Genomic DNA, 15,428 nt, shown 5'->3' with positions numbered 1-15,428 from the left:
GCGTTGCCAATAAAATATCGAGTTATCCCGGGGTCACAGGAATGGTTGAACAGCACCAGGGTGGGATACAAACCAGCCCCGATGCATACCGAATAGCCGGAATCTTGTGGCCTTTTGCGCTGTAGCTCGGCTATTTCGTGTGAGTTGTACGTTACGATTTGCAGGTTGTGTAGCAAAATCATTCCGAGGAATCTGAAATTAAAGTTTAGGGCAATACAGGTGGGTGAAGCAGTAAGCTGAGGGTGACAGATTAGATTTCCGGTCGATCCAGGAACTATTTCATTGACTTATTTGGTTATTAGGTATGTTCGTTCCAAACGATAAAGAAGTACAAAAATGGCCTCACCCTTTCTTACTGAAGGTATTTAATCCTTACCCTTTTAGGGATCCTGATTTGCTGAAACCAGCGGCAACCAAAACAGTGTTGAGTAAAACTGACATTACTACCCATTTCAGATAATCCTCAGCTTCCCGTTGCTCGTCATGTGTAACAAAATTATACACTTTGCGATAATCGTCAACTGGCAAACTGTCAATATAATAAATCATAAAAATACGTCCTTAACCTATGCACCACATCTAACAAACCTGTCCACAAAATCATTCGATAGGTTCTCCAACTGCTCCTGCATATCGTAGAAGTATTCCTCAGATTTTTGAGACACTATCCTCAGCGCAAGCATAGAAACAACATTAGCCCCAGAGTTCCTCAAAAACGGTAGAAACCCACATTCATACGCATGATGCCCCCGACTTCCCTCCTGCAGGCACTCTTCTGAACAGTAAACCACATCAACGCACTTCGGACAGCTAAACAGAACTTCAACTCGACTGCAGCACTGATCGCAATGAGTACCGCTGCAATCACTCATCACTACCGAAGCGTGAGGCAGTTCCTTCAGCAGAACGCAATTGGGCTTCAGATGGTTCCGTGTCCGAGCGAATCGTCCCTCTGATTCGGTGCAGTCGAAGAATATGGATTTGTCAACGTGAGGAACGAACTTCTTGACGACACCGCGCTTCACGGGTTCCAAGTACTTCTTAACATTTTCGATGTGCAGTTCCAGGTTGATGATCATTTTATGTGTTTCCTTCATTTTTTTCTCTAGCATTTCTTCTCCGAGATTGGACACGCTTAAGGCGGCAAAGGTATCTCTGCAAAACGAGGAGTATCAGCAACAGTGAATTATATAAAACAATTGTCGTGTAAACCTGTAGCACTCCAGAGCCGTCGGTAGGTCCTTGAGTGCGGCAAAGCACCGAGCCTTCCGTTCCATCAGCTTGTATCGCATATTTTCTGGATAGTGTAACTGAATCGAGCGATCGATGTCTCTTAATGCCAGATCATACTTATTTAGGTGAAACAGAGCAGCTGAACGGTTGGCCAAAATAAAGGCTTTTTCCTGATCTGTAAAAAATAGGTAAACATTAATGTATGTATGGTTTCGACCATTTCTTCGGCATTATCGATGTCAAGATATAACGCTAAGATAGGAGCCCATATATCCACAGCTTGAAGACGTGAATATTCTGCATGACCATGCTGAGGGTGAAGTTCTACCAGAAGCTCAACGCATCCCGCAACGGCTTCGTGCCGTGAGCTGAAACATGCAAGGATAAGGACGGGGGCCTTTTGACGGACGGTCGTGAGGTGATTGAAAGGTGGAAGTAGCACTTTGATGAGCACCTGAATGGCGTGGAGAATGAAGACACGGGACACCAAGGCAACGGAGGAAACGACTACGTCAGTACAGCAGGGGACGGAAATGATCCAACTCCCACGTGGTTACCGAAGGTGAGCTTATCGTCGATCATCACGCCCAAGCGTTTGACGGAGCGCTTTGAAGTGATAGTGCAATCGCCTACACTGATCATCGCTTGCTGCTCCGTCTTCCGGTTGTTCACAACCATCACCTCAGTTTTGTGGTGAGCTAACACCAGTTTCCTGGACCTCATCCACGCCTTTACAACCCCGATCGAGTGGGTAGTAGTCAAATCCATTTATTCGATCGTCTCACCGTAGACTTCCAGCGTAATATCGTCAGCGAAGCCGACGATCTCCATCCCCGTCCGGAAACTCTATCCTCAACACCTTGTCGTACATGACATTTCATAACACCGGATCCGGGATGGAACCTTGAGGGACTCCTGGGGTTATGTGAAAGCACTTCCGACCCACCTCTGTGTCGTAAACTAGTACTCGATTCTGGAAGTAACTTATGAGAATCTTGAACAGGTACTTGGGTATCCCCAGACGCAGGAGCGCATCGGCAATAGCCGGCCAATTGGTGCTATTGAACGCGTTTCTTACATCCAGACCATCCCTTCTGGAAGCCGGACTGGTTGTTCGAGAGACCAATTACACCTTCGGTGTGACTCAACATTCCATTGAGAATGATCTTTTCGAGCACCTTCCCCGCCGTGTCGATCAAGTATATTGGTCTATATGCCGACGGGTGTCCGGGTGGCTCCCCGCCTTTGGCAATAGAACCAGGCTCTGCCTCATCCAAACTTCTGGGAAAATTCCATCGTCCAGGTATTTCTGCATAACAGATCTGAACATCTCGGAAGCCTTTGCAATAGCTAGTTGTAACAACATCGCGTTGGAAGGTGTAATGCGACGAGCCGATCAACAGTTGCGGGAAGATTTTCACGAAGCCATGTCGGTTTTTGTGCTTAGCAGACGACATGTAGGTATATTATCGCAAGAAAATTTAGGACGGTGGCAGAGCTGTACATCCACCTAAAACGCGATGAAGCAAAGGTTGGATTGGTGTTATGCGTCAATAATATCAAAGTAAATGTTAGTAGGCGGAACCGAACATGACTCGATTTGTCTAGGAAGTAACACTACGATTGACGGGGATACCTTCGAAGTAGTGCAGGAATTCGTCAACCGGTGGTCTTCTGCGGACACGAGACATGGACCATGCTCGCGGAGGACCTGCAAGCACTCGAGAGTTTTCAAGCGACACGTGCTAAGAATGACCATCGGCGGTGTGCAGGAGAACATTGTGTGGTGGAGAAGGATGAACCATGAGCTCACTGCACTCTACGGCGAACCCAGCATCCAGAAGTTGGGTAAATCCAGAAGGATACTGTGGGCAGGGAATGTTGCAATAATGTCAGACAACAACCCTGCAAGGTGGTGTTCCCTAGTGCTCCGGTTGGCACAAGATGGAGTGGAGCGTAGAGAGCACAATGGGCGGACCAGGTGGAGCGTAATCTGGCGAACATTGGGCGTGATCTACCCACGAACCAAGTAGTGGCTTACTATGACTAGAGTAGCAGCAGCAATAGAAGCAGCAGTGGACCGAAATGTGTGGCGTTGAATTGTGGCCTCAGACTTATCTGTGTACCTAAAAGGGATCTATGACATTTGGTCGAAAGACATTTAGTCGAATGACGTTTGGTCGAATGACATTTGGTCGAAAGTACATTCGGTCGAACGGACATTTGGTCGAATGGACATTTGGTCGAAAGCCATTTTTTGGAAAAAGAAGCATATGACATTTAGTCGAATGGACAATTCGTCGAATGGACATCTTGTCGAAAGGCACTAACTGATGAAAAGAGATATGAGTGGAAAATAATATTATGGATTTCGGTATCATAATTATTTATATGTTATTGAACAAGCAAGCCTCGTTGAATAAATGTACGACTCGTGCTGAAAAAAAATCATCATTTTGCAACTTGTTGCATAAATAACCATTTTGGCTCGCGTTCAGTTCATATGCAACACTGCGTCAAAGAATAGCCTATGTTTAAGGACAAATGTCTGAATTCCCACTTCAACAGTGCATCAGAACTGCAGACGCACAATTCTCTAGAAGCAAGCTTCAAACAACAGTGCATTTTATAATGCTGTTTTTGCTCACTTATAATAAGCTTTAAACAAGAAGATCATGTGCGCTGGTTTTGTTTACGAAGAGATTTGTTCGCTCGAAGTCGCGAGTGAGTGCCAAAGTCGGCCATTGTGGGATCCTAACCAATCTGTCCTTAAAAGAAGGAAAAATATCCGATGAAAAAATCTGCAGCTATAACATCCAAATATCAAACGGAAGAACTGCTTGTATTCAAAAGGAGAAATTGCTTCTGAAACATTCAGTAGTTGGTACAGGAAAACGCAATGAAATAAATAAACGTGAAAGAATAGCCTACGTTTCAAAGAAGGAAAAATTCATGATAAAAAGACAGCAGCCATAATATTCAAGCATAGTACAAATACGAATTTTGAAAGAATTGCCTATGTTCAAAAGAAGGAAAAATCATAGATGGAAAAAATCACAACCATAATGTCCCCTCTTCACTCTCAGCACAAACAATACACTTGAAAGAACAGCATATGTTGAAAACAAGGAAAAACATTTGATGGAAAAGCCAGTATGTTCTACACAAAAACGCAATGAAATGGTGAAACTGGAAAGAAGAGCCGAAACTTACACTGCACTACAATGTTTGCTTTTTTATGTTTGATATAACTAAACACGATTAAATTGTTATATGACTTAACGTCCATTCGACCAAACGTACTTTCAACCGAATGAGTTCAGTAGCATATAAATTATGATACCGAAATCTATAAAAAAAAATTCCATTCAAAACTCTTCATCAGTTAGTGCCTTTCGACCAAATGTCCATTCGACGAATTGTCCATTCGACTAAATGTCATATTCTTCTTCTTCCAAAAAATGGGTTTCGACCAAATGTCCATTCGACCAAATGTCCGTTCGACCAAATGTACTTTCGACCAAATGTCATTCGACCAAACGTCATTCGACCAAATGTCATTCGACCAAATGTCCTAAAGCCACCTAAAAGATGTTAAAATAAATATGTATACGAATGAATCATGAAAGGTAGACGGTAGGGCATCAAAAGGTGGAAGCAGTATTTTGATTAACACCCGAATGGCGCGGAGAACGAAAGCACAGGACCCAAACATACTACCACCGTAAAGTAACATGAAGCAAATTCGTAAGAAATTATTAAGCCAAGTTCAAATTACACGCTTCCCACGTCTAGCTGGCTCCACCCCACTACCCCGAACGCCATTACCCCGAACGCCACTACCCCGAAAGCCATTACCCCGAATAGGCCACTACCCCGAAAGCCACTACCCCGAATGGGTCATTACCCCGAAAGCCATTACCCCGAAAGTCATTACCCCGAATAGGCCATTACCCCGAAAGCCACTACCCCGAATGCAAGGATCGGTATATTCGCCTCACCCCATTCATATTCACTCTTCTTTGCTGAAGCGCATCGAGAAAGATGCAGCAAACCAAGAGGTTGGTCATTCAGCACACTTCATTTGTGCCGTGATTTTTGAGCGTGTGCCAATATGTGCCTAAACTGTGCCGGTTGTTTTTCAGTGTGTGCCGAAGTGTGCCGAACGTGCCGGAGGTGTGCCGAATGTGCCCAGTGGAATATTTTCTTAGAATGTTTATGCGCTAATTATAATCCTGTTTATTTTTGGCGAATGTTATTGGTCAAGTCGGTGTTTACCGACAAAATTCCACCCAGAACACTTGTCTAGAATCTGTATGAAGGGATTTTTGCAATCGTAAGTATAATGACAGTTTGATTCCATACCGCAAAGTTGGATTTCTATGTTGTGCCCATGTGTGCCGGATTGTGCCGGCATTTGTGCCGAGATGTTCCGGCATGTGTGCCGTGCACAATGTGCCGAGTGACCAACCCCTTGCAGCAAACGGATTGTCGTGATCAAACACGCAACCCCATCACCAGTGGGAAGCGATGTGCAAGCTGCTTGCGAATATCCCTGGTTGCCGTTCGTCGCAGTTTGGATCGCACGCGAATGAATGAATGGCGAATGGTGAAGAATGCTGGTGAGCTATCGAAGCGGCTATTATCATAACTAGAAGAAAATGTATGCATGTAATGCATACATTTTTAGTGTATTGTTGTTGAAATGCTAGATTAGCAAAGAATTTAACTCGAAAATATAAAAAAATCGTATGCACAATATCTATCATATCACTCACGAATCGCATCACCGCTCGATCGCTTGCGATGCGAATGTGGACGAATGAGTAATTTCCAAGTGTGGCTACCCACCGTTCGCCGGAGTTTGCTGTCGTCGCTGACAAGCAAACACACAAACTAAAGCGACAACCGTTCGCTGCTGACTGTCTTCGAATGTGGAAGAAATTGAAAAGTGGAAATCAGGAACCCTGCCCGAATGGGCCATTTGATAACCATTTGATAGGAGATAACCAAAAAAGTGATGGCCGATTAGAAGTTGATGGTTATAAGTTAGAAAACGGTAATCAGTAGCTAGTGTATGAATACTCATCTCCACCCTTCCCTATAGTGGTCAAACTGAACTTATTCAAATGTTTGCCTTCTTTAAAAAATAGGCTGTTCTTTTGAGTTTGCAGTGTCCAACCGTGTACTGCTGCAGAGTTGTTTGGCAGCCTGTTAATTTATCGGTGTTCAATAAGTTAATAAGTTCGGATACACAGTAAAATTCAATTTATTTCCCATCTGTAATTCAGATTTGCAAAGCGAATGTACTAATTGAAAGCTCACATTATACTGATCAAATACAGTATATGTTTTGAAATAAACTGTCCTTTATCCTTTTGTAATAATTGCAAATGTGTCTCAAGTTCCTTTCGGCCGGCACGCACGTCTGTCATTTGTATTTCGTCTAGTTTTTATTGAGTAATGGTGTTAAGTTAAATCAAATTAGGTTGTTGTCTTCAGCATCAGTGGTAGCAACTATGGCCATACGAAATAATCTATAAGATTCAGATTGGGTGAAGTACGGACTCATTTTATTTTGATCTTTAGAATTGCTAAAATTGCCGCTGTACCTGTTTTAATGATTTTTGTTTTGTCAAAAAGCAAGGCTGCGTTATATCTCAGTTTAATCCATGATTATCTTTTCCAAAACTTGATTATATTCCTATAGGAAGTAAGCAGTTGCGCTTATGCTAAAGTGCCGGTAGTGGCGCTTTTCTGATAAATGCGGTAAACGTGATAACAGTGTAAACAAGCAGAAAAGTTTGCGCTACGGAATCATAGATGGCGCTAGTGTTCCACGTGTTTTTCACATATACAGCGGCGCCGCCTGGCACCTATCCACTCGAAACATCATGCGCAACACGGGTAGAAAATGCCAGTCAGGAAAAAAGAAGTAAACAACTTGAAATTTGTATGATGATGTAATCATTTCTCTGTTACTGCAATGAATCCAGAAGAAACGCGTAGGGATAATGATTTTGTTTCTAATTTGCAACTTTTTGCCCCAAGGCACAAATCGCTGCGATGCGGAACGAGTGCAAGCCAACGATTTGTCCATACAAGAAAAATGATTTTACTTTTAATGTGGTGGCGCCATCTCTGAGAAAAACAAGCTTTGATTTCTTACTATTGACACAACTTTTGGAATGTGGTGAGATAGGTATAGTATCTACCCGTGTACAACATTTCAAGTGAATTGGTTCAAAATTGACTGAGTTATAGTGGGGAACAGACGAATATAGAAGCCACCGCCCAAGTGGCGCGAAACCCTATATAACAGTCAAAATCGAAAGAACAGCCTCTGATTAAAAGAAAGAAAAATGTCTATACCGTGAGGTGCCCATATTTCGTGCACTTAAGAATTTTCAAAGTTTGATAAACGACTGAAATTTTACCATAAAGTATATCAGATTAATTTATTCGATAATATTTAGTGCTGGCACTGTAGCTCCCAAGAAAAATATAAATTAGGCAACTTCACATTATACAAGATAGTTACAGCATTAGTATTGATTTGTTTAAAAATGCCAAATTTCGTGCACGGGTTCCAAATTTCGTTCAAAATGGGTCCAAATTTCGCTCACTTTAAAAGACGTAGAATTCGCCTAAATATGTTAATTTTCAAAACGTAGCATACTCGTACAATACCAATGAAACCATAACGTGTACATAAAATCGATGTCTGTGACGCACTATTAGTGAATATTTGCTGTTTCCCATGTTCGTCCAGGATGTTCACATTAAGATTTCCAAAATCCTTCTGTAGTTTTAAGGGTTAATATTTTTGACGTTTGTTTTGCTCTTTTATTGAAATCTTAATAAAACAATATATTGTTTGCTATTTGAATCAAATGTTCACTAACTTTACTGATGGTCAGTAATGTGAATTAATTCTTTATTTTTTAATTGTAGCTTTTTACCTTTCTATTATGTGCCATTAATAGGCACATTCCTCGGGAGGTTAGTTCTAGTAAAGTATCGTCTTCCAAATTTGTGTTCTGGCAATAAAGCTTACGGCAATAATTTGCTTGAATGAAACTAGCGGCTCTAAGCTACTACTCCCAATGTTTGGGTAAATAAAATCATCCCGAGCTTACTTAGTATTCCCACATTTATAAATTTGTTTATTTTTTTCTACGTAGTGTATGAGCAGTCCCTAGCTAATTTTAAACCAATTAAAATAGTTATTAGAACTATTATCAATAAACGAATCATTCGATGGCTTTGTAGCCATTTGTGTACACATGAACTTCTAAAACAAAGTTATGAAAAAGAGTGCACGAAATTAGGGACCCATACAAATTGTGGATTCCTAATTTCGCCAACAACAAAAATGTTGAAACAAAATAAGAAAATAACATTTTTCAGTAATTTTATTGCGTATTATAATAAAACATATTGAATTGAAATAATCAAACATAAATTGGAATATTTACCTTTGATTAGAGATCGAAATATTGGTTCACTTCCGTGAGTGTTGATTTTCTCGTATCTCTGAATATGGCATCTGCTATTTGCATACATTTGCAATTTATTTTTCAATCTTTCACATAAATCAAATTTTTCATTTCTTTTTTTGTGAATAGTAAGACATCAAAGCTTGTTTTTCTCAGAGATGGCGCCACCACATTAAAAGTAAAATCATTTTTCTTGTATGGACAAATCATTGGCTTGCACTCGTTCCGCATCGTAGCGATTTGTGCCTTGGGGCAAAAAGTTGCAAATTAGAAACAAAATCATTATCCCTACGCGTTTCTACTGGATTCATTGCAGTAACAGAGAATTGATTATACAAATTTCAAGTTGTTTACTTCTTTTTTTCTGACTGGCATTTTTCACCCGTGTTGCGCATGATGTTTCGAGTGGATAGGTGCCAGGCGGCGCCGCTGTATATGTGAAAAACACATGGAACACGAGCGCCGTCTATGATTCCGTAGCGCAAACTTTGCTGCTTGTTTACACTGTTATCACGTTTACCGCATTTATCAGAAAAGCGCCACTACCGGCACTTTAGCATAGGCGCAGCTGCTTGCTTCCTATTGTATTGAGATCCAATGCAGTTTTGAGGTTATAGCAAATTTTGGATGATTCCGCTGTTAATAGTAAGAAATCAAAGGTTGTTTTTCTCAGAGATGGCGCCACCACATTAAAAGTAAAATCATTTTTCTTGTATGGACAAATCGCTGGCTTGCACTTGTTCCGCATCGCAGCGATTTGTACCCTGGGGCGAAAAGTTGCAAATTAGAAACAAAATCATTATGCCTACGCGTTTCTTCCGGATTCATTACAGTAATAGAGAATTTATTACGCCACCATACAAATTGCAAGCTGTTTACTTCTTTTTTTCTGACTGGCATTTTCCACCCGTGCTGCGCATGATGTTTCCGAGTGGATAGGTGCAGGCGGCGCCGCTGTATATGTGAAAAACACGTGGAACACGAGCGCCATCTATGATTCCGTAGCGCAAACTTTTCTGCTTGTTTACACTGTTATCACGTTTACCGCATTTATCAGAAAAGCGCCTCTACTGGCACTCTAGCAAAAACGCAGCTGATTACTTCCTATTAGATAATAATGCTCTCAGATGTCAGAAGTTAACGAAGTTTGGGCCCGCATGAAATTAGGGCACCCCACGGTACACGGTGTTCAATAAATTCGGATACACCATATAACTTGAATTAATTTCACATCTGTAATAGTAAGAAATCAAAGCTTGTTTTTATCAGAGATGGCGCCACCACATTAAAAGTAAAATCATTTTTCTTGTATGGACAAATCGCTGGCTTGCACTTATTCCGCATCGCAGCGATTTGTACCCTGGGGCAAAAAGTTGCAAATTAGAAACAAAATCATTATGCCTACGCGTTTCTTCCGGATTCATTACAGTAATAGAGAATTTATTACACCACCATACAAATGGCAAGCTGTTTACTTCTTTTTTTCTGACTGGCATTTTCCACCCGTGCTGCGCATGATGTTTCCGAGTGGATAGGTGCAGGCGGCGCCACTGTATATGTGAAAAACACGTGAAACACGAGCGCCATCTATGATTCCGTAGCGCAAACTTTTCTGCTTGTTTACACTGTTATCACGTTTTCCGCATTTATCAGAAAAGCGCCTCTACCGGCACTCTAGCAAAAACGCAGCTGATTACTTCCTATTGGCTCAAATTCGATTGAGTTATAGTGGAAAACAGACGAATATAGAAGCCACCGCCCAAGTGGCGCGATTCCCTAGTTTATTTACAGACGAACTACTAACTCCATAGTGGATTTGTTCTTCTTTGAATAATAGGCGATTCTTTCAAATTAAGTTAACTGGCGGCCAAATTGGTCCAATATTTTGCTCTTCAGTCGATCTATAATTTATTCGGCCTCAGTGTTCATGACTATGCTGGAGTGTAGCGGTTCAGTTGGCATATAAACTCATTTCTTGATTGAGTCTATCAGTATGCATTGGCTGTGACCTTACTATGATGAATTGATTCTATACTATTTTCCAAAATGCCCCATTTTTTCGAAATATTTATTTCAAGGAAATCCTGAGATCATTATATTAATTAATTTTAGTACATTTAAACATGATCTGATGTTTTGTTTCTTATTTTAATAAATTGTATCATTTGATGATCAGTTTCCAGTTTTTAGAACTTTATTTTGCACATAAAATCAATTTCAAACAGATTTTTTGAAAACACCTTTTGACAGCTGGGCCTAGTACAAAATTGCGACAAGGGGTGATTCAACAAATCGCTCCCATACAAACTTCAAATCGATGTTTAACCTTTATGAGGCCGACAGGGTACCGGGGTACCCAGCGCCCATTTAAAAAGCACGGTTTAGAAAAAAAAAAACAAAAAATTCGTCAGCCACATAACGGTTATATAGGTTCCCGGGCATCGAAAATCATGAAAATTTTGATGTCGGCTCATTTTGGAATGCAGATTCAGATTTTGCAATAGTAAGAAATCAAAGCTTGTTTTTATCAGAGATGGCGCCACCACATTAAAAGTAAAATCATTTTTCTTGTATGGACAAATCGCTGGCTTGCACTTGTTCCGCATCGCAGCGATTTGTACCCTGGGGCAAAAAGTTGCAAATTAGAAACAAAATCATTATACCTATGCGTTTCTTCCAGATTCATTACAGTAACAGAGAATTTATTACGCCACCATACAAATTTCAAGCTGTTTACTTATTTTTTTCTGACTGGCATTTTCCACCCGTGCTGCGCATGATGTTTCCGAGTGGATAGGTGCAGGCGGCGCCGCTGTATATGTGGAAAACACGTGGAACACGAGCGCCATCTATGATTCCGTAGCGTAAACTTTTCTGCTTGTTTACACTGTTATCATGTTTACCGCATTTGTCAGAAAAGCGCCTCTACCGGCACTCTAGCAAAAACGCAGCTGATTGCTTGCTATAGGAAGTAAGCAGCTGCGTTTTTGCTAGAGTGCCGGTAGAGGCGCTTTTCTGATAAATGCGGTAAACATGATAACAGTGTAAACAAGCAGAAAAGTTTACGCTACGGAATCATAGATGGCGCTCGCGTTCCATGTATTTTTCACATATACAGCGGCGCCGCCTGCACCTATCCACTCGGAAACATCATGCGCAGCACGGGTGGAAAATGCCAGTCAGAAAAAAAGAAGTAAACAGCTTGAAATTTGTATGGTGGCGTAATAAATTCTCTGTTACTGCAATGAATCCAGAAGAAACGCGTAGGTATAATGATTTTGTTTCTAATTTGCAACTTTTTGCCCCAGGGTACAAATCGTTGTGATGCGGAACAAGTGCAAGCCAGCGATTTGTCCATACAAGAAAAATGATTTTACTTTTAATGTGGTGGCGCCATCTCTGAGAAAAACTAGCTTTGATTTCTTACTATTATCTCAACACCGTTTAAGAAGCCAATTGGACTATTCTTTCGACCTATATGGTTACAGAGTTGTTCGGTAACCTGGTGGTTTGTTGGTCCTTGCAGGTTTGTGTATAGAAGCCGTGCATAAACTAGGTAGAGTTTCAGAGGAAGTGGATCTATCCTTAGTCTACGCTTCATACAATTTTCCAAATTTTAGTATGGACAAAATTATATGACGGGGAGGAGAAGAGGTCTGAGGTGACCGAAATTTGGTCTACGTGGTTTATGAATTGACCCATAGGAGATTTGCCCTTCTTTAATTTATAGGCTGTTCTTTCTAGTTAGAACTTTGCAGACCTTGTGGGCGACCAACCTATTTACCACATTTTTCCTCTTGTTACGAATGTGTTGTTTTTTTTTTAAAGTTACATTGTTACAGAGTTTACGAGATTTTCCCTTCTTCTAGGTATAGGCTGTTCTTTCGAGGCCATTTTTTCGATCGGTATTATTTTGATCTAGCCTTATGAACATTTGGCATAGTGATAGTTTGTCCAAATGTTTTTACGGCCTTATGAGCCAGTATTGACAGCCAGTATTTAACGGACCTTTGCTGGCAGTTTTATCTCATGCAAGATCAGCTCTAACACGCATTCACTTGCGTGCACAGCTTTTTGTTGTTTTCGCTCATTCTCTTTGATACGCTCAAGAAAGAGCGAGATAGAAGAGGCAAAATGCCCCCTCTGTTATCTGTTTCTTTCTCGTGTTTGTTTACGAGAGTGAGTGAGAAAAAAAGATAAGTTGATTGATTGATTGATTTATCTTTATTATAGAGACTTTCAGCCCAAAGAAAAGGAGTACGCATAACTCCTTTGTGTTGTTTTAACCCTCGAGCAGTCGCGTCTTTGACTACCTGCAGCGACACCGCGCTCACGCTATGTACGACATGCATTTTTCATGGTGCGTGTATTCAGTACACGACGCGACCGCTCCCGGGTTAAGGTTTAACCTTAGAATAATATTCTTTCAAACAGTATCTTCTGGTATTGAAGCTGTCAGTAATGTTATTGAACTATTTCTTCTTTCAACAATGGCTTCTCTTTCAATATTCTTTACAAAAAAATATATATACACCATCATCAGAACAACCCATTTAAAAATATGCTTTCGGGGTAATGGCGTTCGGGGTAGTGGCATTCGGGGTAATGACCCATTCGGGGTAACGGCTTTCGGGGTAATGGCGTTCGGGGTAATGGCGTTCGGGGTAATGGGGTAGAATCGTCTAGCTATGACTTATGTACCTATTCGAAATCAAAATCAACACGATAGGTCATTAGCATTTGTCACAAAGATCAAATCAGACAGCCAAGCGTGTCGTCTTTCATCTTCGGTATGTATCTGATATATCATCAACTTGCACCAAGCAGTCTGTCCCAATGAAATGTACACTTTTCCTCAGCTGCTAATTTTCCCTGAATCACATTTGAATTCCTCCCACAGACATGTGTGGAAATACAAATTAGCACACGCCAAAAATACTCGATCGGTGCCAAAAAAATAGTTGTTTGAACGACGTCCAAGGTCACATCCATTCATAACACTCACCATTTTCCGCTGGCAGCAGTAAACACGCGTCATTGTAGCATCGTAACGATTCCTGCCATTTTTCGTATTGAAACGCACTATTTCCCCGCTCCTTGGCTTCCAAAGCCTTGGCCAGGCTCTTGCCGACGCCTATTTCGCGCACAGGACTCCACAGTTTACCCCCATAACGATCCTCCACGATCTGGTGTACGAACCGAACCCGCTGCTCGTCGTTCTCCAGCTGGGAAAACGCCCGAAACTCGCTATCACTGATATCGCTGCGAAACTTTGCGAAATCTTCGTGGAAAAATCCGCTTTCCTCGCAAATTTCCATTTTTCACCGAAACGGAGAACTGAGTTGACCCGCGTACACTTCCGATCGTTAGGGCTGGTTTGAATGAAATGAGAAATTTTTGCACGTTCTTCACGCTTTTCCTTCGCATCTACCGCTCAAGTTCTTCGTTCATTTCCCTACCTATTTATAAAACGTTAATTTATTACGTTATCTTTGTACACACTTGATGTTCATTTCAAGTTTGTGAATGAGTTTTGGTGCTAAGAAATGTGCGCGCGCAGCCAGATGTGATCGCCGAGGAAAACACCGCATTCCCGAATGCAACCGGCGTCCGAGTTGTTTATTGTGGATTAGCTTCTTGAGAGTGAATTTGATTTGAAATTGCGTATTTAGGAGAGAACAGTACAAAATTAACCAATCACGAGGACTGAACTGGCTTAAAATAGTTGTGCATATGCATTGTTAAAACCCGATTCCAACGGGAACGGATTCCAAAAGACGATCCTCCAGCCGATTGCGATTCGGTTTTGAGAGAATATAATTTCCTGTAGAGAATCATTCAAATTATCAACATATCAGTCAACGTAGAACGTTATCAATATTCGTAATAATAACACAGCGAAACAAAAAATGCGCTATGTAATCATCTTAGGGCCAATTTCTTCACCTCGGCTTAACCGGTAAGCCAGGCTTACCCATACAGTTAAACCTGGCTTAACGCTTAAGGACAGACTTGTTAGAATCTCTAAATGGCCGCCACAATGGCCGACTTTGGGACCTACTCACGATTTCGAGTGCACAAATCTCTTCGTAAACAAAACCAGCGCACCTGATCTTCTTATTTTAGGATCATTACAAGTGAGCAAGAACAGAATAATAAAATGCACTGTTGTTTGAAGCTTGCTTCTTAAGATTTGTGCGCCTGAAGTTCTGATGCACTGTTGAAGCGGGATTTCAAGACGTTTGTCCTTAAGCCAGGGTGAAGAAATCGCCCCTTAGTGATTTAGGATAACATTGCAGATGCTCCGTGTTCATGGGTTTAAAAACCCCTGGATTATGCATACAATGAAAATATTATGTAGCTAAACATAAGTTTAGTCCCTTCGATCTGGTTCTTAGTTGAGTCGTGACTATGGGGGAGGTGTTATGTAAGCCTAAAAGGCCCTAAAAGGGATTAACGACATGTTTGTTTCAATGATTTGGTCGGTTTGATAATCTTACCCACAGACAAACAGACGCAACACCTTGACTTATTTTCGTGAAAATCCATCGCCCACTTCACACTACCATCACCTGGTGGAAACGTTTCACGAAAAACTGCGTTGTGCAATTTCGTCAACAGAAGGCTCTAGTGTGAAACTTCAAAGAAAAACTATGCGAGCGCCTCTGGCTGTAAAAGCCACAAATATGAAGATTT

At 41.2% G+C, this 15,428-nt stretch overlaps 1 protein-coding gene across 1 annotated transcript; it reads right to left on the bottom strand.

The window, feature by feature from the left end:
* Positions 1 to 249: 249 nt before the first annotated feature.
* LOC109412024 (SET and MYND domain-containing protein 4) lies at positions 250 to 14,471 on the bottom strand. Its single transcript, XM_062851368.1, has 4 exons — positions 13,738 to 14,471; positions 1,213 to 1,408; positions 589 to 1,155; positions 250 to 529 (listed from the first exon to the last, which is right to left on the bottom strand). The coding sequence occupies exons 1-4, from the start codon at positions 14,048 to 14,050 to the stop codon at positions 373 to 375; spliced, it is 1,233 nt and encodes a 410-aa protein (XP_062707352.1). The 5' UTR covers positions 14,051 to 14,471; the 3' UTR covers positions 250 to 372.
* Positions 14,472 to 15,428: the final 957 nt, after the last annotated feature.

This window comes from Aedes albopictus, chromosome 2, assembly GCF_035046485.1.
Source record: "Aedes albopictus strain Foshan chromosome 2, AalbF5, whole genome shotgun sequence".
NCBI lineage: Eukaryota > Metazoa > Arthropoda > Insecta > Diptera > Culicidae > Aedes > Aedes albopictus.
This window is presented reverse-complemented; position numbering and strand designations above follow the sequence as displayed.